General features: G+C 42.0%; 1 protein-coding gene across 4 annotated transcripts in view; it reads right to left on the reverse strand.

Moving 5' to 3' along the window:
- The window catches only part of si:ch211-137a8.2 (uncharacterized protein LOC777613 homolog), a 47,668-nt gene that overhangs the window by 23,586 nt on the left and 854 nt on the right, over positions 1 to 23,228 (reverse strand). For 2 of the 4 annotated variants that reach the window (XM_044201717.1, XM_044201720.1), the window contains exon 2: positions 74 to 331. In XM_044201717.1, coding sequence (XP_044057652.1) covers positions 74 to 309 — 236 coding nt within the window. In that variant the 5' untranslated portion in view covers positions 310 to 331. Of the gene's footprint in view, positions 1 to 73; positions 332 to 5,084; positions 5,201 to 23,228 lie in introns of all 4 variants that reach the window. The other 2 variants (XM_044201719.1, XM_044201718.1) reach the window with 2 other exon arrangements.

Here is a 23,228-nt window from a genome sequence, read left to right on the forward strand (position 1 = left end):
TAACCATAAACATTTAATATTTGTCAAACCCTCGGAGTCCAGTATCATCTCAAGATACATGGAGGACACTCACTGTCCACATCCCTGCAGGTCTCCGTCTCGGCTCCAGCTGCCGTCCACTTCCTGCGTTTCCTCCTCATTCAGCTCCAGTGGAGACGAGGTGGGAAGAAAAGGAGACTCTGACAGATCCAGAAACAGCTCCATATCCCTCACTTCCTCTGCAGGCACATCATCACTTCCTTCAGTGGTGGGGACGGCATCACCATGCTGTCCTAAAGGGGGCGGCGGGTCTGGTGGGAATCCAGGCATCCTGACGTCACATGACCTTTACCTGTTGAGAAACAAGGTAGAGAGGTAGTCATTTATGGAAATAATAATAATAATAATCCCTTTCAAAAGGGACAACAAAAAACAAAACAAAAAAATCAATTAGATAATTTTGTTAAAATGTCCGTCCTATTTCAAAGACAAGTGACCAGCACACATTGGATTCAAACGCTGAGGAAGGATACGCTGGTTGTGTCCAGGTTCGGACAAAAAAAGGCGCTTCTCTCTGAAACTTGGGGACAGCCTTTTCGACTTATGATGTTATTGAAAAGTAGGCGTAAGGGTTGAAGGTTTTCCCATAAATTTAAAACTGTTAGTTTTTAGTATTAGGCTTTAGTGTTTAGCTATGTCAGATGTCAAGGTTGACTTTGTCATTCTCGATATACAGGAGTACAGAATTTCGTTATTTCAATGCTACAGAGTGCGCAATACAGAAACCGTTAAGAAAAAAATATATAGAAGACACTAAAACATGCACATATGCTAAAGACTCCATATTCAAGCAGGTGATTTTTCCAGGAAAAACCGGGCTCTACATTCAACCCAGGTGGACGTACAAGGTGGTCAACATGTTACCAAGCTGACTTAAACATGTTTGAGTCGTTGCTCCGGAGGAGAGGAGTGCAGAAAAGCAAACAAATCCTAAATCCTTGAGCAAAGAGACAGACCTCACACACACACACACACACACACACACACACTGAGGTGGAGCCAGAACTGTTCTGAATGATGGGGGGGGTGGGATAAAGACGAAAACTTTCTGTCTCCTCTAACCCACTTTGTAATAACTCATTTTTAATATTGACATACACATGTATTTATGTAAGTGTTTACAGACAACATAAAATAGTGATTTGAGGGTACAGAATGGTTTAACCACCTGAGACTGTCTCTCACTGCTGAACACATGTTTGCCGACTGAAAGAGGACAAAGACGATTATATTTAACTGCTTTCTTGTTGTTCAGGTGTTTCAGTCCTGACAGAGATCTTTACAAAAAGTGATGTGAAAACAGTGTGTTTGCACAGTCTTTTCACACAAAGTTAGCCAGCAGCGTGTGAATGTGGTCTGAGAAGAAATGATCCACAGACCACAACCCCACCTGAGAAAAGCTATTACTCATAAAAAAATAACATACATGAATCTGTGCTTATGCAAGCATCATTAAACAAATTCAAAAGGAAATGAAAAAGCACATTGAATGACATAACAAGATGCACACAATCAGCCTGTCAAGTAGCTCTGAGTGCAGCCGGTTGTACAAACTGCCCGCGTAATACTGAAAAAGTTAGAGTTCAGTTACTGATGAACAACAAACTGAGCACGGTTCATTTTTTGGTTTTGATGAGAAATTTTCAAATGGATGGAGATTATATAATGTCTACTACTTCATTTCTATTTTCTGCTGTTTATCCGGGCTGGGTCGTAGTGGCAGCACGCTAAACAAGGCGGTCCGGACGTCCCTCACCCCAGCAGTGTTTTCCAGGTCCTCCTCAGGGATCCAGAGGCGTTCGCAAGCCAGATGAGATATAATCTCTCCAGCGTGTTCTGGGCTCCTACCAGTTGAACATGCATGGAAAAGCTCCAAAATAAGGTGCCCAGGAGGATCCTGATCAGATGCCCGAACCACCTCAACTGGCTCCCTTCGGAGCTCCCTCCTGAGCCCCTCACCCTATCTTCAAGAGCCCAGACACCCTACGGAGGAAACTTGTTTCGCCCACTTGTATCCGCAAGAGAGTTGGAACATACAGCGACTGGTAAATCGAAAGCTTTGCCTTCCGGCTCAGCTCCCTCCGAACCACGACGGTCCGGTACAGCACCCGCATTACTTCTAAATACTTCTGGATACTATTCAGTCGAGCAGCAGCAGCAGTATATTTTAAGCTGTATAGGTGAATGAATTCAGAGGAAACGCTGACCAGAGAGATGCCATTTGAGACCTCAACAATCTGATGTCTCACTAGAAGACTGAGGTGGTCTCACAGTTCAGTGAACCTCAAGTCCAAGTCCAAGATTAATGAACACAAAATGTCACATCTTCTCTGTGTTTAGGGTTCTTAAATAAGACCCTTTAGTTGAAATCTGGATCATAAGTAAACACACTGATACAGTGAAACCTACTGACCCTTGATCATAATTTATTGTCGCATCAATGAGCTATGTTTAGTAGTTAACCAATTTCGGTCCACTAGGGGGAAGGAGAACTCCACAACAAGCTGACAGACACAGCCCTGACATATAATCACCTTATAAAAGTTGTTATGCTTCCCCTCCTCCCTTTGTCTTTCTTCCATCCTGTATTCCCTTACCCAAACGTCTCCATTTCCATCACTTTTTAATGACACATTTCCTCTCCCTTTCATCTTATCTTCTGTCCTTATTACCTTCCTTCCTCCTCGCTCAGATGAAAAACACTTCAGCTCAGTCACTCATTCAGAGCAACAGTGTGTGTGTGTGTGTGTGTGTGTGTGTGTTTGTACTTGCTACATAGTGAGGACCGAAACACGTTTTTTACCTACAGAGTGGGGACATTTTGGCCGGTCCTCAAAACTTCAAAGGGCTGTTTGAAGGTTATGAGTTGGTTTTAAGGGTTAGGTTAGAATTAGGTTATGGTTAGGCATTTATTTGTGATGGTTAAGGTTAGGGTAAGGGCCTAGGGAATGCATTATGTCAATGGCGGTCCTCACAAAGACAGAAGTACAAGTGTGTGTGTGTGTGTCCACCTGAGATCTTCCAGCCTCCCAGACTCATAAATCAAGCGCTTCCTCTCGCCCCACAGGAGGCTGATCAGGCCAAGGCCTCATCCTCCAAACTCCCACCTGGGGACTGTGTGTGTGTGTGTGTGTGTGTGTGTGTGTGTGTGTGTGTGTGTGTGTGTGTGTGTGGGGGTGTAATAGCAGAGTTATGAGGCCAAGGCTTCAGCCCTGCACCACTGAGAGGCCACATAGATCCTAATCACTCTCACTGTCTGTCTGCATCAGTGTGTGTGTGTGTGTGTGTGTGCGCGAGTGGATTTCATAGCCTGTGTGTGACTCTTCAGTCTATATCATGTCAGTCTCAATGATCTTTCCTGTTACCACTGGGTCGACCACTTTCATTATCAGTTTTTTGATTAATGACTGTCTGGACGTCACTTCTTCAGATGTTTTAGGGTTAACGTTACTATCAGGTTTGTGTTTACGTTATGGTTATACATGCAGTTGTGATGGTTAAGGTCAGAATTAGGGGGTAGGGTATGTTATTTGTCAATGAGGGTCCTCACAAGTATGGAAGTACAAATGTTTGTTACAATACAAAGAAAGCTCCTTAATTTAACCCCCAATGATGAACAACAGGCAGACGGAGGTAAACAAAGACAGGTTCAGTTCCAGACCAGATGAAGACATTTACCACCTCAGTCTCGAGAGAACAAACATTATTATGAACATCTGTTGAACATGTGGACACACACACAGACACACACACACACTTTCCCCAGTGTGCTGAAAGTGTGAATGGAGCTTCATTATGTAGATTTACCAGAGAGAGAGAGAGAGAGAGAGAGAGAGAGAGAGAGAGAGAGAGAGAGAGAGAGAGAGAGAGAGAGAGAGAGAGAGAGAGAGAGAGAGAGAGAGAGAGCATCTTTATCTGTTGATGAGTCACCAGCTCCGTGTTGAACAACACACTGTACTGCTGCTCGTACACACACACACACACACACACACACACACACACTGTTAGCTTAATGACTATTATGGACCTTATTTTTCCATTCATTTCATATCAGCTTTTGACTCTTAACTTCTGGTTTCTATTGCAGGCAATATTAACACACACAAGTCAACAGTCTCAGTCCTGATCGGGGCCATAGCTGCCACTGAGGACACCAAGGTCACGTCCTCTCTATTTGTTTAGGGTAATTTGGGGGGTGTTATATGGTTATATGGTTTACATGGAGTTTACATGCTACATTGGTGAGTTTCGTCTTCAAGCTAAGCTAGGCTAACTGGTTGCTGGCTGTAGCTTCATATTTACTGTACAGACATGGGAGTTGTATCAATTTGGACATCTAACTCTCAGCAGGAAAGAGAAGAAGCGCATTTCCAAAATGTCTAACTATTCCTTTAAATGTGTACAGAGCAGTACAGCACCTGAGTGGATGCAAAGCCAACAACAGGTTTGTGTCTGGTAGTTTTCCACGGGTAGGCAAGATTTGAATATGACGCAGAGCTTGGGATGAACACACACACACACACACACAGCTTAATTTGCATCAGATACATTAAAGCAGGATTACAACTATTCACACATTCAAATATTAGAGAATTTCATTGTGTCTTAAAGGATGTTCAAGAATGCAAAACAGCCTCCTGTTACAGCCACAACACACACACACTGAATACAGGTCACACACAGTTAGTTAGTAGCATACCATCTCTCTCTCACACACACACACACACACACACACACACACACACACACACACACACACAGTCTGCCTCTCAGTAAGCCTTTAACCAAACACTTCACCCAATCAGACAGACGGACAATGAGTCTGATACCTGACATTATTGATGACATCACTGATGATGTCACAGACATCGCCAGCTGAGCCAGACAGACAAAAAAAAAAACCTGCAATCGTATTGGACAAACGAGGTGGCAGCAAAGTCTGATTGGCTGTAATGATTGACGCTTCATCATCCAATATGATTACCGGACAGCTTTCTGTGTGTGTGTGTGTGTGTGTGTGTGTGTGTGTCAGATCAGTCACTGACCTCTGTGACTTTGATGCCTCCAACAAAATGTCTGGCGGGACAAACAGCCGGCCGAGTCTCAACAGCGTAACTTCACTCGCTCTTATCTCCGTTTTCATCAACAGCAAAACACCTGACTGGACAAGCAGAATCAGGGACGCACAGCCAAACAGTACGGGGACATTGATATTCATGGAAAAAAAGAAAGATGAAAAAATATTATAGAAAAATAAAAAGGATCACAATGTGCGCTGTAGAGGAAACTGAAAAACTATGAAGTAGTCTAATGCACCAGGTGTGGTTCTGGGCCACCGACCGGCTCGCGTCAGCCCCCGCAGGGATTCAGAAGAAATGTAAGAAAATCAGAATCATCATCAGGCCCATCTTCTTCCATTATTGTCTTTCCCACAGACACTGTCCTCCCAAGAAAACCCACAGCATCAGTCGTTTCAGCAAGTGCCACAAAACGACATCTGGTTACGTTCAAGTGCCAAAGCCCTCTAGCGGGCGTAGTAATTGTGGCTCTTGTCCGTCAGAAGCAAAAGGAAGAAGTAGAGTGATGTTGTCATAGAGAGACAAAGTCCACAGAGGGAGGAGGGTGGCGTGGGTGAGTCAACCACACATCGGACTGTAACACGGGAGGCCGCTGTTCGTTTCGATTGTCCTAATGCCAGTCGACATTGGTTTCTTTCATGCATGACCACAATCGTTCCCTAACCTAAACTAAGTACTTAATTTAACCCAAACCATGACCTTTCCCCAACCAACAAAACCTTAACCATAGTGGAGTCAGATCAGAAAACAGTTATTCTTCCAACAGTGATTTGTAACGGCTTAGGGAGGCACTCTGTTGTCCTGTTGATAGTTCTTGAGGGCAGATACAAACAACGGATTTTTGTCACTTACTGCGGGGGACTAGTACAGTTAATGCAAACCAACAAGCTTCTACTCAGTCTTGAAGCACGATTGAATACTGCAGCTTATGTGGAAGTGAGCTGCAGTTCCTCGGATGGCCACTAGATGCTGCCTGCAGAGAAAAAAACCTGTGGCTGCATTGAAGTGAATTGGAAAATGCAACATTGATTTTTCCAGGATAGTTAATGTTACTTGTTCTAATTTTCTCTCTCTTAGAGGCAACTTTGCAGATGGATTACAGAGGGGCAACTTTGTGGGTATGTTTGCCTTGATTGACAGGCGTCCCCACTCATCACACTGTCATGGTGGTTGGTGCTTGCTCGTCCCACCTCAGGTACACCCAGACCCACCAAATCTATGCCCAAATTTGGATTTTCTAGCTCTAGCGTCAAAGTTGGGGACAGTGATTAAAAACAAACTCCAGAATACAAAACATTACATCAGGAACTATTCAAATTTTAAGCGATAAGATGTCAACTTATTTTCAAGACATGAGCATGTTAATCGCTGCCTAACTTCATCTTCAGTGTCTGCCTTATGCTCGATTTTTAACTCGTCACCCTCATGTTTTCCGTCCTTTCGTCTGAAACACATTAAAAAAAAAGGTATAACATGCTCTAAACACTTGTGTTACAGACTCTAGTAGTCATTCCACAGCCTCAACATCCTGTTTTAACAGGAAATACAATAAAAGGAAATCACAATAAAGTGTCACGCTCTTAAAATGCTGCTTCACTGAGAGTTTAAGTCTCATTTTTTTCTTATTGAAGATAAAAACTGCATTATATTAAACTTATTCAAGGTAACTACACTGACAGCTCCTAACTGCATGGAGGGCTTGTGCCTATCAGATCCTCCTCTGTAGTTCTGCTTTTATTGAATTAATTAAAAGACAATTTTGTTTCAGGAAGCTTTATATTGAATGTCTGAAGTTCCACTTCTTACAGAATTTTTTTTTTTTACTACTTTTAAAGGTCATAGCGTTAGCAGTGGCCTGATTTTAATGCTACTTTCAAGAAATCTTATCAAGTAATTTTTTCTCACCCTGTTGGCAGATGTTTGTGTTTGATACCAGCAAATTTTCTCTGGATTATATAATATTTTATGTCTCTGTAGAAGGGGATTTTTCGCAGTGTATGTTGCAGGAAACCAGAAGCAGCCAGACAGACCAGCATGAGGGAATGAGGAGAGGCAGCTCATCTTCACTATTAAGACTCATCCCTGCTGAGATGATGAGGATATCATCTCCTCTGCTGTACAGTGTACTGTAGCAGGAAAGGACGTGAATCCATGTTATTAAGATTAAGAAAATGGCTTTTGTTAGACCTGATGGTGATATGGAGCTGAGGAAGAGATAGAGGTGAGAGGAAAAGAAGTGAAGTCTGAAGACTCAGCTTAGTCTCATTTAAATAATGTCCCTATCCTGAGACAGGGAACTGGGGCGGAGCTTAGTTTATACCCAGCTTTATTAGCATAGTGGTCAAAGGTGGATTTATGCTTTAAGGTCTGTAGTATAAACTGGATGATATTCAGCTGTGAAGGTGAATGAAGGCAAGTTCTCAGTATCGCAGCGTGATGATCTTCCCTCTGTGGATGTGTCGTGAGACAAAGTGAATTCAGCTTCTGGCAGTGAATGGAGACCAGAGGAGCGACATTTAAAGTGAATATGATAAGCATGCTCTGTGTAGGAAGTGACTGATGCAGAGGGTGGTGTTGTGTATGCAGCAGCCATTTATTCCTTAAGATTTCAATCCAGGTTGATTGTTGGTAGCAGCAGGTGGATGAGCAAACTGCCGTTGAGCAGCAGCTTTACAGAAATGCAGCCGCTGGCGTATCTGTTTACAGTGCAGTCAAACAATCTCAGGTTGTTTTAATAAAGAAGTTGGTCAGTTATAGCCTTTCTCCAACATGCTGTGATCCACCAACACAACAGCAGGACACAGTAAAAGTTGGTAATGTTGCTGAGGAGTTTGAGGTGTGCAGCCTGTCGCCTTTCAGCTAACAGCTCACTGTGGCCGCTCCTCACTCGTCATTACTCCCCGGCAGATTTACAGCTCATCTGACAACAACATCAACAAAAGGACCCTTCTTTTGTTCTGTAGATGCATTTTTCATGAACGATTGGTGTCGACGCTTTCCTCAGTGACAAAAACAACGCGTTTCCTGTGACTGCTTCACAATAAAAGCCACCCTGTGTTTTACCACTTGAATGCTTTTAATATGAAGCAGCAGCAGGTAATGTTGGGTAAGCATTAGCAGAAACTTAATCCACCTCTGATATGGCTGTAAGAGAGTAATCATGTCGTCACAACATATCAAGCCTGTTGCAAGAAATCTTGGTGTTCTGTTTGATAGCAATTCATGTTTTGAGCAACACATCACTCAGCTTATCCAATCGTGTTTCTATCACCTCAGAAACATTGCAAAAACCCGATCTATTTTAAATCTTAGTGATGCAGAAACTGTTGTACATGTTTTTATCTCCTCACGCCTCGATCACTGTAACAGCCTGTTCACTCGTCTTAATCTAAAAACTCTGACAGACTGCAGACTGTATAGGACTCAGCTGCTCGGCTGTAAACCAGGACCCAGAGCTGCGACCACATCACACCTGGTTCAGCCTCTTTACATCGGCTCCCTGTTGGTTTCAGGACTGATTTTAAGATCTTGTTGATTCCTTTTAAGGCTCTTCATGGCTCCAGATTATATTTTAGACCTTGTAATCCCTTATGAACCTTCACGCAGTCTGAGATCTTCGGGCAGGGGTCTCCTGTCTGTTCCTGAGTCCAGGATGGAAACTAAGGGGGACAGAGCTTTGGCCATCAGGGCCCCGAGGCTCTGGAACAACCTGCCCGAAGACATTAGGCTGTCTGAGTCAGAGTCTTCGTTTAAGTCTCGTCTCAAAACACATTTTTATCTGAAAGCAGATCCTGATTTTACCTGAACTGGCTGTTTATATTATTGCTTTTGTGTATTTTATGAATTTTATTTCTTTATATTTCATCATTCACTGTGGTGTTTTATTTCTCTTGTTGTGAAGCACTTTGTACTTTGTTTTGTGCTCTATAAATAAAGTTTTATTATTATTATTATCATCAGTAAACAGTGAGGCTGATAATCAGATCAAACTACATGTTTTCATGACGTAAAAGGAATGTGCTTTTTAATTTGTTTACTGTACATACTGCTGCATGTAGAACTGGCAAACAAGGTGATACTTTAATTTAACTTTCAGAAAACTCTAATCAAACTGGCTTCAAGCATATTCTGTGTGTAGAGAAAAGCACTGCAGGTCAGTGAGTGCACTTTGGAGAATGCTGGAACAAAGCACTGAAATGCATCACTCCCTGAAGTTTCAGCGGCAAGGAAAAGAGATGAATGGCTCCTATTAGAGTGCGGCTGCTTGAGAGGGAAAGTGATATTCAGCTGAGGAGGTGATGAAGGTGAGAGGAAGTTAAGACTATTAGAACCAAGACTGATTAAAATAACGTCTGTGTCCTGAGACAAAGTTAATCATCCCCTCTGCTCCTCAGCTGAGAACACACACAAACCTGAAGCCGAAGCTTTCATGGCTGCTGTGTGACCACATTAAGCATCATTTCTGTTGCACTGACAGTGTTAATCATCTCGTCCTCTCGACAACTTTGAGCGTGGAGCGTGCAGATAAAAAGCACATGAATACAGCGGTGGCGTGCAGCCAGAAAAAGAAACTGTGTCTCTGTGTACAGTTGGAATCCTGAAAGCACCTTGAAACTATTCGGAGCACATTTGAATCAAGAAGAGATTGTGGGATTATATTATATATTGGATCATATTTTGCTAAAGAGACAACAAGCCAAGGGAGAGGGAATCCATCAGGTATAACGTCTGCACACAAAAACAAACTGGCTATGAAATAAAGCAGCATTGATTGATTTTAGGTCACTTAGGGGAAGCACAACAAGCTGTAAAAACAATGACCTATCATCACCTTATGCGCTGATATACGTGTTAGCAAACAGTTAACAATTTACACATCCAGCAGGTAGTTTTATTTACACGGAGGTTCAGAATAAATGGAAATCAGCTCCACAGAGGTCCACTGTCACGGCATCTGCATTGCTAACAAATACAACGCAGAGGCCTCCTATAACAACTTGTAGCTGCAGCTTGCAGCCAATTTCAAGCCTACAGGAAAGAATCTTTGAATTAGTCATTAGACTAACCCCACTTTCACATTGCACGTAAGATGTCAGCAGTGTGTAATAGCTGCTGAAGCATTCATCCGTTCAATCCGCACCGACTCCATTACAGCATCACTGTCTTCAGAGGTAGCTGTCCTGTCAGCAGCACAAGTATACTCAGGGTCTGAGCGGGAAGCAGCCGGCGCTGGCCACGGCGTCTTTATCTGGATGACTAATGTCCGAATAACCGTCAAAACTACTGAACAAATACGCAAGAAGAAAACAGGGAAACCAGACAGTTCAGTCCAACTGGAGGTCTTGATCCGTCATTACAGATAGGGTTAGTAAGTTCACAACATACAGACAGCAGAGGATTTGTGTCACTGGAATGGCGTCTTGACGTGTGACCACCATTTTTCTTTTCCCAGCATGACATAAAATAATCACTTTCTTACTTTTTGGGGATGAGATGCAATTTTACCAAACAACTAAATGAAACCTGCAAGCAAACGTTTTTTCATAAATGTCTTATTACATTAGTGGATTTTTAGCAGAAAGGTAGAGTACGTGCTATGGATGCTGCATTGTTCGTTCTCACCGTTATATGGTACATATATGTTATACTTTAAATTCAGGCAATAAAATGGCACAAAGTACAGTTATTGCACAAGGTAGAAGTGTTCCTCAAGACTTTGTACTAAAGTATACTGTAGACTGCTGTGATATTGCTTCCAGCCATCAGTAGCAGTCCTGAGATGGGTTCCCCACTCGGACTGTGATACACATGACAGCGCTGCATTGGGCTGGACTGCAACTTGAAATGTAATTTTATTGGTTGATCAGAATTTAAAAAAAAATTTAAATAAAAACAGCAGCACACGTTACGGTTCATTTTATAGCGAACATACGGACATTTATTGAATGACTTGAACTTTCATATTTTTCCTAATATCTCACTACTTTGTCTGTCCTTGTCCCTCTAACACACTCCTCCCCCTCCTCCTCCTCCTCCTCCTCCCCTCCTCCTCCTCCTCCTCCTCCTCCTCCTCCTCCTCCTCCCCTCCTCCTCCTCCTCCCTCCTCCTCCTCCCTCCTCCGGACATAAAGGAGTTAGGCAGAAAACAAACAGCCTTTCTGTCCTCCTCAGAGAGACACACACAGAGAGGAAGGGGGGATGAAAGATACCGGATCCTGATACCTGTTGACTATCTAAGTATGGGGGAGGGGGGATAGTTTATAAAAGGGGTGAGCCACAGAGGGAAAGGGAGACAATACTTATATTAGTGATATTCTATATTTTTCTTGTTGTCAGCAAATCCTACTGAAGACATAAACATCTTTTTAAAAAAAGGCCCAGTAATTTTCTTTAAGAGCTGGTCACTGTAGCTTTTAGCAAACGTTGCTCAAACAGGAGGAAACAGAGCATTTGTTGGGGACTATTTTCAGCGGCGGATGAATCCACATGTGGTGTTGTAGTGAGTGTTTGGGGCAGCAGGACGGTGTGTGTGGGACTGAGTCATGTGTTCATGGTGATGAAGGAACATGTCACCCAGCGCAACTAGTTTTATACAAATATTCTCGCGTTTCCAAAAGTACAGGAACTTTCGGGGTGGGGCTTGCTGCGATGGACATTTCTGATTGGTCGAGCAGCAAGTGGTTTGACTGCCTGGATCGATGCGTTGCTGGGTCACAAGCCGGCCTTCTCTGGCGCAGCGGCTCAGCTCAGCTACTGCGCTGTTGAAGCCGTGGTGGAAGACGCGGAAACAGATGACCAGTCGGTTGAAGGGAAACCACATGCAGCCCACATGCACATGATGCTCGTTAAATGCTATAACGCTAACTGTTGTCATGCTATTTCTATCCTAGCCAACACCTAATGGTGTAAAATCGTGGTGTTCGTTAAGGCAAGGCTTGGCTAAATTGATCGTTCAAAATGTCCCATGCCTCCTGCTGAAGCACACAAACGCTGTATTTTGCACATTTATATTTCTGCAGATAAATCAATAGTATATTATATATATATATATATATATATATATATATATATATATATATATATATATATATATATACACACACACACACACACACACACACAAGTATATACTACTACATATGTAAAAAGACACGTAATGCTCATGTTACCATATACTAATATTTACAATGCTCTGACGAAGTAGTGGCTGTCAATTTCAGTTGGGTGGCAGCAACTAGTTCAATGGTAAATGGCTACATTTATATAGCGTTTTTATCCAAAGTGCTTTACAAGGTTTTTGCTGCTCATTCACCCATTCACACACACACAATCACACACCGATGGCAGTGAGCTACCACGCAGGGTAACCATCGGGAGCAAGTTCAGCGTTTTGCCCACTTCGACATGCGGAGGCGGGGATCAAACCAACTCCGATTAGTGGACAACCCGCTCTACCTCCAAGCCACAGCCGCCCCATGGTTACGCACAAATTCAATGAGAAACGAAAGGTGGATGGAAACATAATGTACTTAAAGCGCACAGTGAATTCTTTAGCCTTTCTACTCGCCCAGAATATATTCACAGGCACATACGTGAAAGAGCAGCATGGACTTGTTGCTGTCCCTGGTCAACAGGAAGGTGGCAGAGATGTTAAGAAAGTGTAAAGAAGGAAGTTAATACAGTCTGGAAGTTGACATTAACAGTAATATGAGCCGCAGTTCACTCAAACACAGTTCCTTCTGTGTGTGAAACAGCAGAACGCTGTTTCAGTGAAATGTGAGTGTTTCCTCCGCTGTGCGCTCAAAATAACAGAATACATAGAGCATTTAAGGACACTCGTAGTGATATTTGAGCTTAATTCTTTAGTTTCTATGTTTTCAAGCCTTTACTGTTAATCTTGGTCTGAGTATGGATATGAACCAATAGCACAGTACTGAAAACTGTCAAGAGCTTCAAGTTTGCACTGAATACTTCACTCTTTCCTTTTAATATTGTCATTCTAAATGTGCCAAAATATGGCTAAATAATACGTTTTTTACTATTGTGCTTAGCTGTTCATGTCGGTTGCATGACCAATAGGTCAACATAGTTGCAAGTGCAAAAAGAAAAAAGCTAACGGTGCTAGAAACACAAGGAAACGGTGTATTTAGACAAATTTCACAACATATTTTGGTGAAACAATGCATTTTTGGAACATACTGAGCACATAGATGAGCAGTGGAGAACAGAGTGGCACTGCTGAAGGCTTTTGAGAGGTCTGTATGAATAATTTGATACTTTTTCTGCTGTGGCTCCATTGAATCTCTATTGTAACTGTTGTGAAATCAAGCTGACTACAGCTGCTGTCCTCCATGAAGGAGGAAGCTACAAACCTTTCAAGGCCATCTCTTATGCCTAAAGGGTCCCAGAGGGCATTGCTGTGAAAAACGTCCAATCAGAGAGCTTTAAACTCTGCTGCCATGTGGCTAATGTGATTTGTTCCTGATTGCAGCAACAAAGTCTTTAAAATATGCTGGAATGACTGCTAAGGCTTACTGCTGTATTCAGAGACACTCCACATACTGTACCACACTGAGGGTAAAAGGCCAGATTTAGTCAGGAAGGAAGGTGAAACATTTCTAACTGATGATCAACAGAAACCTGTAATATTGTTCAATTACTCAGGAGACTCATGTGGCTCCAAGTTTAGGAACATTGGGGTTAATGTTAAGTATTTACAGAGGGGAAAATATAGCCTGGTTCCAGATCTCTGAATCGCCTTCTTCAGTGATTCAAATAGGTCTGCTATTACACTCAGTGACAACTCAGCCAATCAGGGCTTTGTAGGCGGTTTAAGAATGGAGACGTCATCCTGTAACAGAAGCAGAAAAATGGTGACAAGCGATCGATCAACGCTGTCACCTATAAATTACGTTTCTATACTGCTAATTTGTTTTGCCAAAGACATTTTGAGGGAAATGTAATTGCTGGATCAAGTTTAGCGTCAACGTTTTTCAAGTAAAAGGAAGTGCTTGTACAGCACGGGGTCAGGGTGGACAGGGCTGGCATCCTGAGGGTCCTGGCTTTAGACAACAGAAGCACTTTTGTTACATTTAGGGAAAGATCTTGGTTTTCAGTTAAACACTGAAAACTGATCACTTCCTGCTGCTATATACTGTATTGAAAGAGCGGATATTGTTGCAACCCAATTGAAAATCGTTGGGAGAACAGTGAAACAAACCGACAATGCTTTCTCTATTCTTTATCCCTTAATTAAAGAAGGTGCCACATGCATTGTTTTCTTGCAGATTTCCGTCCAAATCACAATGGAAAACAGTGTAGAGGCCACTAGAGGCTGATCGCCTCATTTGTTTACAGCTATTATGGTCCATTCTTAAAAATTAATGAGGCAATGATGTGTTGATTTTCAAAAACACCTTTAATGGAGCACACTCTTCATCACTTTATAAATCACAATAATTATATTTGCCCTGGGGAAGTTCTTAGTACAGGCCAATGAGTTGTTAACTTACTGACATTATTTGTCATTTTGCACCCAGCTGTTTCATTGTAAAGACACTCTGAGGTGTTGTGACCTTAAAATACCAGCCACATACTTTCTACTTCACTTTCTAAAACTTTAAACTCCAAATTATTCTTAAAACACCACAACAGCATAAAAACTGCAGTGTAACATTTTTACGTTTTGATTTAGAAAAGCCAATCAGACAGATAAGGCTTTATAATTCCAAGCTCAGTGATTATGTCAAATTTGGTTTCAGGCTGAACGGGACTTTGAAATTTCTAAAAGGTGTCAGAGGAGCCTTTTTATTGCACAGATCTTAATCTCATGACCCAAATACGTCTACGTTTCTCTGGAGATTTGAATGTTAAACTAACTAAGCTGGAAGTGGCGTCACGAGGCAGCAGAGTGCAGTGAATTATACGGACTGAAAGGAGAAAGGGTTTGCGTTTGGGATAAGCAGAAAGGATCACAGACACTGAGAGAAGAGGAGGCCAACTGGAAGCCAGAGAGTGGAGGACAGTGTGACAACATATTTCAGACTCCAGTAAGGAGATTCATGTTGACGTCTTTAACTACACGTGACGCCAACAGTTATTGGTTTTTTTGCCATGGGAGGACGGGGACAGTAAGTCGGTTGTCAAACAAATATGGTTCTTTGTAAACATCATGACATTTCTTGATCTCATTCCTGCTCCCCAGAGGATGAACCCTTTAGATTGTAACGCTCCCTTGACCTTCTTCTAGCGCCACCCTCAGGACAAATTCTACATTTTCAGCTCCACTTCTGATAAGGCTCTAAGATACAGCTCTTTGTAGCTTTTACAAAACGCTTTTAAAGTCTGTAAGTTTTTGGACAGTGACTCATTTTCTATTTTTTTTTTATTTTGGGCTCTGTACTCCAGCACATTGCACCTGAAATAAAACAGTGATTATGGAGGTAAAGTAGTAGCCCTGTTATATACGATTTTTTAAAATTTTATTTTGTACAAGTATAAACAAAAAGACAAAGAGACAGCTACACACATGTCCCCACCCCGATACACCCACCGACGTACGATAAACACGATAATAACAAAACAAAAACTAAATGTTTAAAAGGTACTTCAAATAAACTGTACAGTAAGCCGCACTCAAGAGGGGCACATAAATAATCATACACTACTTAGTTGCAGCCGAGTCGCTTTGCTTTTGATATCATCAATACATGGACCCCAAATCTTAATAAATTTACAGTCAGAAGAGGAGCACCCAATCGTCTCTGAATAAAGACAGGAAACCATATCATTAAGCCAGTTTTTAAAACAAGGAGAGAAGGTAGATTTCCATTCTCTCAAAATGACCCTTTTAGCTATAATTATACAAAACATTAAAGCCTGCTAGGTCTCATACGACAGTTTCAGGGAGCTTTCAGAACAACCCAAAACAGCAAGTTCACAGTCTGGGTCAGTTTGCTTCCTAATAATAACAATAATGATAATAATAATAATAATAATAATAATAATATGTTAGTAAGAGCCTGTCAGCTGCCGCTCATCATCCAACAGCTCAATGTGACTGTTTCTGCTTCAACTACTGCCCGCAATATTAAAGACTGCTCCGCTGCCAAACAGTCCGAATATGTCCATATCTTGTGTAGACCAACTTTCTTTTTTTTTTTTTAAAGTCAAAGTTTTAAATTTGATGACAAATACATTATATAGCTGCATCACAATAAAAGTCTCTCGGTGGTTCGCCAGTACAAAGCTTTTAATGTGGAGCTTCATCGGTAACTTAACACAGCTCCAATCTGGATGTAGGAGAGTTCAGCAGTAACAAGGCTGATATGTACCAATAATATATTTGATTTACAGACTGCTTTTCAGGCTCTTTACATGAAAAATTAAATAAAACGGTGTATAAAAAGGCCAAGGGTTCCTACACTGTTCACCAAATATGGATGTAAAATCATCCCTCCCTCCATCTCCTGCGCTCCTCTGCTCTGGTTCCTCCTCAGTAAAACAGCAGGACATGAAATACGACTCACACCGATTGTGGATCAGACGAGGTCACTCTGCGTTTTCACAGAAACGCTGACAGCACGAATGAAATCATTTTAACTTAAGAGTCACGTTTTTTCCTCTTTACTTTTTAAAAATGTACATTGACAGGGAGATTAAAGGAGTAAAAGCGTAAAGTGTTTTATTGTCATGTCATCATCTATGTCATACCTAAACATTATATTTCTATTAAACATACCAGCTAATGCAAATTCACCAAAAGTGTTATTTGTCTGTGTGTTTAAATGACTTTTACAAGGACTAATGTTGCCTGTGTGAAATTACTGACTGTGGATGAATTTCCTCCGAGGGACAAATAAAGACAGAAGTTGTTGGTAAAAGCTCTGAAAACATTTTTTATGTTTCACTTTAATCAGTTTTCTTTTATGTGAAACAAACAGCCCAGGAGGAAAATCTGCTCTGCTGGTGCCGAGGCACAAAACCAAATCTCTGAATTTTATTTAGACCAAACAGCTACAGAGCCACAGTGGAAGTCCTGTTTGGACTGGTTTGGTTAGATAGACCCATTTGGTGACATTTTTCAGTAGAAACCAGACTGGGTCTTGTTTGGCCTTGCAAAGGAAACCAGGATAGCCTGATTTGTAGCCATTTGGCCCTTCTGCACACTAGAAACCCGGCTAACCTTCATTAGCTGCATTCAGAAACCCAGTTGACTCTCCATTAGGAACCTAACGCCCCTGTTTCTTGACTTTACAGGTTATACCTACTGGGCCTGTTCAGCCTCATTTGACTCTTCAGTGGAAACTAGAATAGCCTTGTTTCACCCAAACTGCTGATGAGCTCTGTGTATATAACATTGGCCCTGTAACGAAAACCAGGCCAGCCCAGTTTGACCCCTTTTATAGTAGAAACCAGGCCTCGGTGATAGCCTTGTTCGGCTCCACTTCTATTTGGCCTTGTTGTACTGTACACTAGAAACTAGACTAAGCCAAGCGTCTTTGGCTCTTTAGGGTCAGGGTGAAGAAGATTAGTACTGTTTAGTCTTAAGTTCAGGCCGACATTAGCGCTCCATTACAAAATCCAGCCCAGTCATTCATTTCAATGGGGCCATTGAGTTGGCTGCGTTGGTCCTGATACAGAAGATTCCGGCAGTAACGCAGGATCATCCGGCAAAGAAGCTGAACCTCGCTACGCAATGCAACATCATCCAGTAAGGTGCTGTGGTGAAGCTGGAACATTTCTGGGCTGCACTTCCGTGGGGGTTGTTTGGATATTTGCCTGGTTGTTTCTTTTATAATAGATCAACCATTCAGCTTGCTGATAACTTTCCAGAGTTGTAAAATCCTGTCTCTCAGTGTTATAAACCTCTGCGCAGTGTTTTGGTGTCTGATAAACCTCCTGGACCTTTTCCTGAAGAAACACGCCCACACCAGCCAGGCTCTTTCAGTTTTTGAACACAGAGCTGTTTTCAGCCTAAACATGGCAGGAAACCATGCAAAGGAAACCAGACTGGCCCTGCTCGGCCTTCTTTGGCCCTGTTTGGCCCTGTTTGGCCCTGTGGCGGAAGCAGGCTAGCGGTGTGTTTCTGTGCAGCGGGCTGGTGTGCTGCAGGTAACAGCAGCCATAAAGCTGAAGGAAGCAGCTTATTTAATGGTGTGATAACATTATGTGTTGTTATGGCCGTCAGAGGGGACATTAGCCTGCAGATGTAAGCTAGCAAAGAGTCAGCGCTGACTGCCACCATGGGGGGGGGGGCTTGGGACATAATGAAGGTAATCTGAGTCAATCTGAGCCCAGCAGCAACCAGCAACACTAAGAACACATTAAAGTCTTTCAAAACACTCATCATCTGCTTTCTCTTTAACTCTTTTCTCGTCTCTGTTGCTGCACACTCAGCTCTTCATCTCTCCTTCCTCTTCCTCTCAAAACCGTACTATTCACTATTTATTCACTATTTTTCAAGCAGATTAGTCTCATTATTACTGCGGCTGTCAAAGGATTCATTGATTGGTACAGACCGCCTGCATCGACTCACGAGTATTGTAGAGCAGTTTTTATGAGGGTTTCTCACCAAAACAAAATGCTCTTTTCGGGGATCCATAAGTGTTTGAAGAAGGGCTGCACAATTAATCGAAATATTTTTGAAATTGCAAAATGGCTAAGTGCAACATCCAAACCGCAGAAGCTGCAATTTTTTGATCAAGGTCAAATGTGAGACAAAACAGCTTTATAATGAGGTACTGTGGTGCTGCAGAGCTGCCCTGGCCGACAAATCCTGCTGTTTGTTTGGTACAGAGCTCAATATATACAAATATCATCATGATTTGAATATTTTTTTTCAGTGAAAATGAAAATTGTGATGCAAACATTATCATTCCCACTAATCGTGAATCATATTGCAATCGTTATATCTGTCAAAATAATCGCAATATGATTCTTTTTTACCACATCGTGCAGCCCTAGTTTGAAGAGTGTAAAATTATACTACACACTACAGCTGAAATGATTAATTGATTAATCGATTAATCAATTATAATTTTTCAAGCAAAAATGAAAAAAACTTCTCCATTGTAAAGAAAATGATGCTTTTCTTTGTGTTAAATGACAATAAACTGAATCTCTTTGGGTTCTAGACTGGTCTGACAAAAAAGTCAAATGAACACCGACCTTCCTTCTTTTGAACTCGTGATGGGTGTTTTGCAAAATTTACTGACCAAATGATTAAATCACTTAATTCAGAAAACAAACGGCAATAGTGAAATAATCCCTACTTGCAGCACAACTACAAAAACTGGCACATAGTCTGCAGCTGAAAAACTTCAGGCTCTGGTCATAATTTGAAGCAAGTCAAAGGAAATCTAACATTCAAAACAATAAGAACGTCATCGTAGTTTCAGGTGGGAATGGGGTCAAGCAGGTCTCCGAGTATAATTCGGCCTCTCGGGTGACACCGAGCATCCACCACAGCTCAGGTCGCTATTCAGCAACGCAGGATGTAGTGACACTGTAGCCATGTGATGTGTGGCCAAGTTACACTGTAAAAGCTGCAGGTAGTTTCACCTGAGCTCAGTGACACCGTTCAGGTTTCTGCGACTGTAACCCTCCACTCAGAGTCTATGCTACGGCTGCACGATATATCGTTTCAGCATCGACATCGCAACGTGCGCACGCACAGGACGTGCGATGTCAAGCAAGGTGAATTAACTCCAAAGGCCAAAATACACAGCCGCCGACCGGCGCGCTTCAAAACAGCCGCCCCTATTATTTTCTCTGTACAACCCCCACACTGCGGCAGTGTGTTTCCCACTTTCCACAAAAGTAGCGTGCAGCAGTGAGATGGCCAACAAGAAGGATGGACAAGAAAATGTCAAAAAGTAAAAGGAGGGGCCAAAAAAGTTAGGGACAAAATGAAGCAGGCATTAGGTCCACATGGCTCCAAATGTAAAATAAAAGTGACTCTGTTTGAGCATTAAAAATAGACATTAAATTCTTTAGGCATCACATTTTGTGTCATGCTCCATTATTTTAATATCTGTATCTAATTCTTACTTACTGATAACAAATGAAAAGATGTTTTTTTAATAATCGCAGGAAAAATAAAATTTTAAAAATCGCAATGTCAGTTTTTTCCAATATCTTGCAGCCTTAGTCCAAACAGGACGTGACCTGTGCACACAGCGATCACTGCATTAGATGAACCTGCAGCCGCCAGGGCCGGACCAACTCTCAAGAAAAACAATGAGCCCACTACACACACACACACACACACACACACACACACACACATTCCTCTAACACATCACCCAGAGCCCAAGAAACCAACCAGTGCGACGTATTCTCAAACAACGGTTCGTGTGATCTTACGAAAAGTTATGAACCATTTTCCGTACATAATCCTACAAATGTCCAGCAGCCAGTAACAGGCGAACCGGACCTTCGTCGTCATGGTAACGATAAACACGTGGTTAACGTTGTGAAACTGTCATAGTTTGGTTGGGTTTAGGCACCAAAACCCCTTAGTTTAGTTTAGGAAAAGATCAGGCTTTGGGTAAAAATACCCCCCCTAAAAACAATACCCACCTCGTCCCCCTCCCTACATGGACTTCGACACTCTTTAGACTTCCTCACCTGACTTCTTCGTTTGCTCCCGTCATAATTACTGAGGCCGCTAGAGGTTGCAGCCTAATAATAAATGTAACTGCCTCGAGGCTCCCGATTATAACTACAAAAGTGAATGAGAACAGCCTGACCAGTGCATCTGCAAAGGAATACTAACTTGCCCCAGGTGTGCTGTATGTTAGTTAGTATGTGGGCATTTGAGTAAGCACAAATTAACCAGGGCCCCTGATGGTTTAGTGCATTATGAATTAAGCTGCAGTTCCTCTAATGCCCACAAGGCACTGCTTCAAACACTCGGACTTTACTGAAGTTAACGGCAAAACCCTAAAGTCTCTCCAGAAATATATTTTTTCTACAAAATGTGAAGAAGAAATTAGAGGAAGCATCATTTGATTTGAATGACTACATGGTGGTAAAGACAGCTTCTTTGCTTTGTACCTGACAGACTAAAAAAACATTAACAGCATAAAAACATTACCGCGAGTGAGAACGCATCAACCATCACTGACTGACATTTGAAGTTAGAAAATATAAGCAGACCTTTGCCTTGCTTTGAGCTGTGTTAGAAAACAGCACTGTGTCCTTTATTTTGTCTTCTGTGTTGCAACTATCCAATCACAGCCCAACCTGAAACTATAAAATATCAGAAAACAGTGAAAAATGATCTGGTTTTGTCCAACCAAAACCCAAAGATATTCCATTCTCAATTATATAAAACAGAGAAAAGCAGCAAATCCTCACATTTGACAAGCTAGAAACAGAGTGTTAAGAGATTATCATTATCACTTCTACTGATTAGTGATTTTAGGGATTTTTAACTGATGAAGAGGAATAAACGGAAACATTTGCAACACTGGTGTAAGACAAAGCCCCGAACAGGTGAAGAGTGTTGCACAGTCCGGATGTTGATCAGTGCAAATCACAGGGATCAAAGTGTTTGTTTCGAGAATTCACCAGAGACCACGACCGGAGACAGACAGGAGCGCAGCGACATCAGCGGGATGTCTGGTTGTTTCTTCAGTTCAGGTGTGGCAGAGGATCAGTGCTTCTGTGATCATAAGTGTTTTCCTGCCGTCACTGGGCGGAGAGACCGTTTCACCACAGCAACGCATTGCTACAGCACACCAACGTCTGCTGGTGCTGTCGTTCCAGTCACAGCAGCGCCGAGCCTGAAGAAACATATAGACGACTCAGTGCGACCACACAGCTTCTGCTGGAGTGCGACGGGAGAGTGCGTGGGAGTGTGTTAGTGTTTGTTTGTACGGTGAGGTGGATGAAGATAATGAGCTGGGTTGAGTCCTGTAACATAATGCTGTACATAACATGACCTGTGGGAGTAAACAACTCATGGAAATTCACTTCATGAAGCCCCGTGATGTTTGATCTGAAGCCCATTACAGTTCCCTGGAGTCCAAGCTGAAGTCTGCCCGACAGTTCAAACCCAAAGATATTCAGGTTACAGCGATACACAACTGAGAAATGTAGTAAATCTTCCGATTTGTGAAGCTATAATCAGAGAATGTCTGACATTTCTGCATGAAAGATGACTCAATTATTAATAATATGCAGTCCAAAATGGTTTCTGTCCACTGATTAATAAACGGATCTGTGTGTGAAGACTCTCGGGTCGTAGGGTATCGAAAAGGACAACGGGACTTCTTTGTTTTGTTTCTAATCTGAAAAGCTGCTTCAGAACTGATGACTAATTGTTTCAGCACTGTTGGATTTGATGTTTAATGAATAAATGTTTACTAATTTATGTTTTACAGGCTGCTGCTGGCCACTCCCCACATTCTCCTTTGTTCATTTGTAATAAATGTACTTTTTATGTTGTATTGTCATATCTTTTCTATAATTTCTGTCCTTCTTACTAGTTTTTGTCCTCCAGTAATAATTTGGGGGGATACAGGTGAGCACATGAGATAAAAATCAGATCAAATTGTGTGGCAACGCTGCCCTCAAAGGTCTCATGCACGCAGAGATATTAAAAGGGAAGCTACCGGGAGGGAGAGGGCGAAGGACAAAACCCACTCACTCATCATATCGTTCCCCCAGCTCTAAAGGTGGATCAATAAGGTTTCAACTTCTAGCTTATTCCTATGCATCAATCAAAAAACATGCATCTCGCTGTTTGGTGTTTGTTTTTTTTATGTTTTCACATAAATTGAAGGATTTCATACATACTCATTTGGCCCAAACATTTTTAATCTTGTTGGACTCCATGAAAAAGCATCGCGTGTGTGAAATAACAACTGGGTTTTTTTAAGGGTCCACAGTTTGGAGATGGATATTCTCATTCTGTCCATCATATCGACTAATAAATCAGATGCCAGTCATCCGCTGCTTTGCTCTGAACGTGCCTTCTAAACTCTCGGCTGAAAAAAGGCAGCGAGCTTGACAGCATCGATTAAATACACAAAAAAAGATTACAAATTTTTAATTGATTCCTCCACTATCTGCACCAGACCATAATGGTGATACCTGTCACTGT

Source organism: Siniperca chuatsi, linkage group LG7, assembly GCF_020085105.1.
Source record: "Siniperca chuatsi isolate FFG_IHB_CAS linkage group LG7, ASM2008510v1, whole genome shotgun sequence".
Taxonomy (NCBI): domain Eukaryota; kingdom Metazoa; phylum Chordata; class Actinopteri; order Centrarchiformes; family Sinipercidae; genus Siniperca; species Siniperca chuatsi.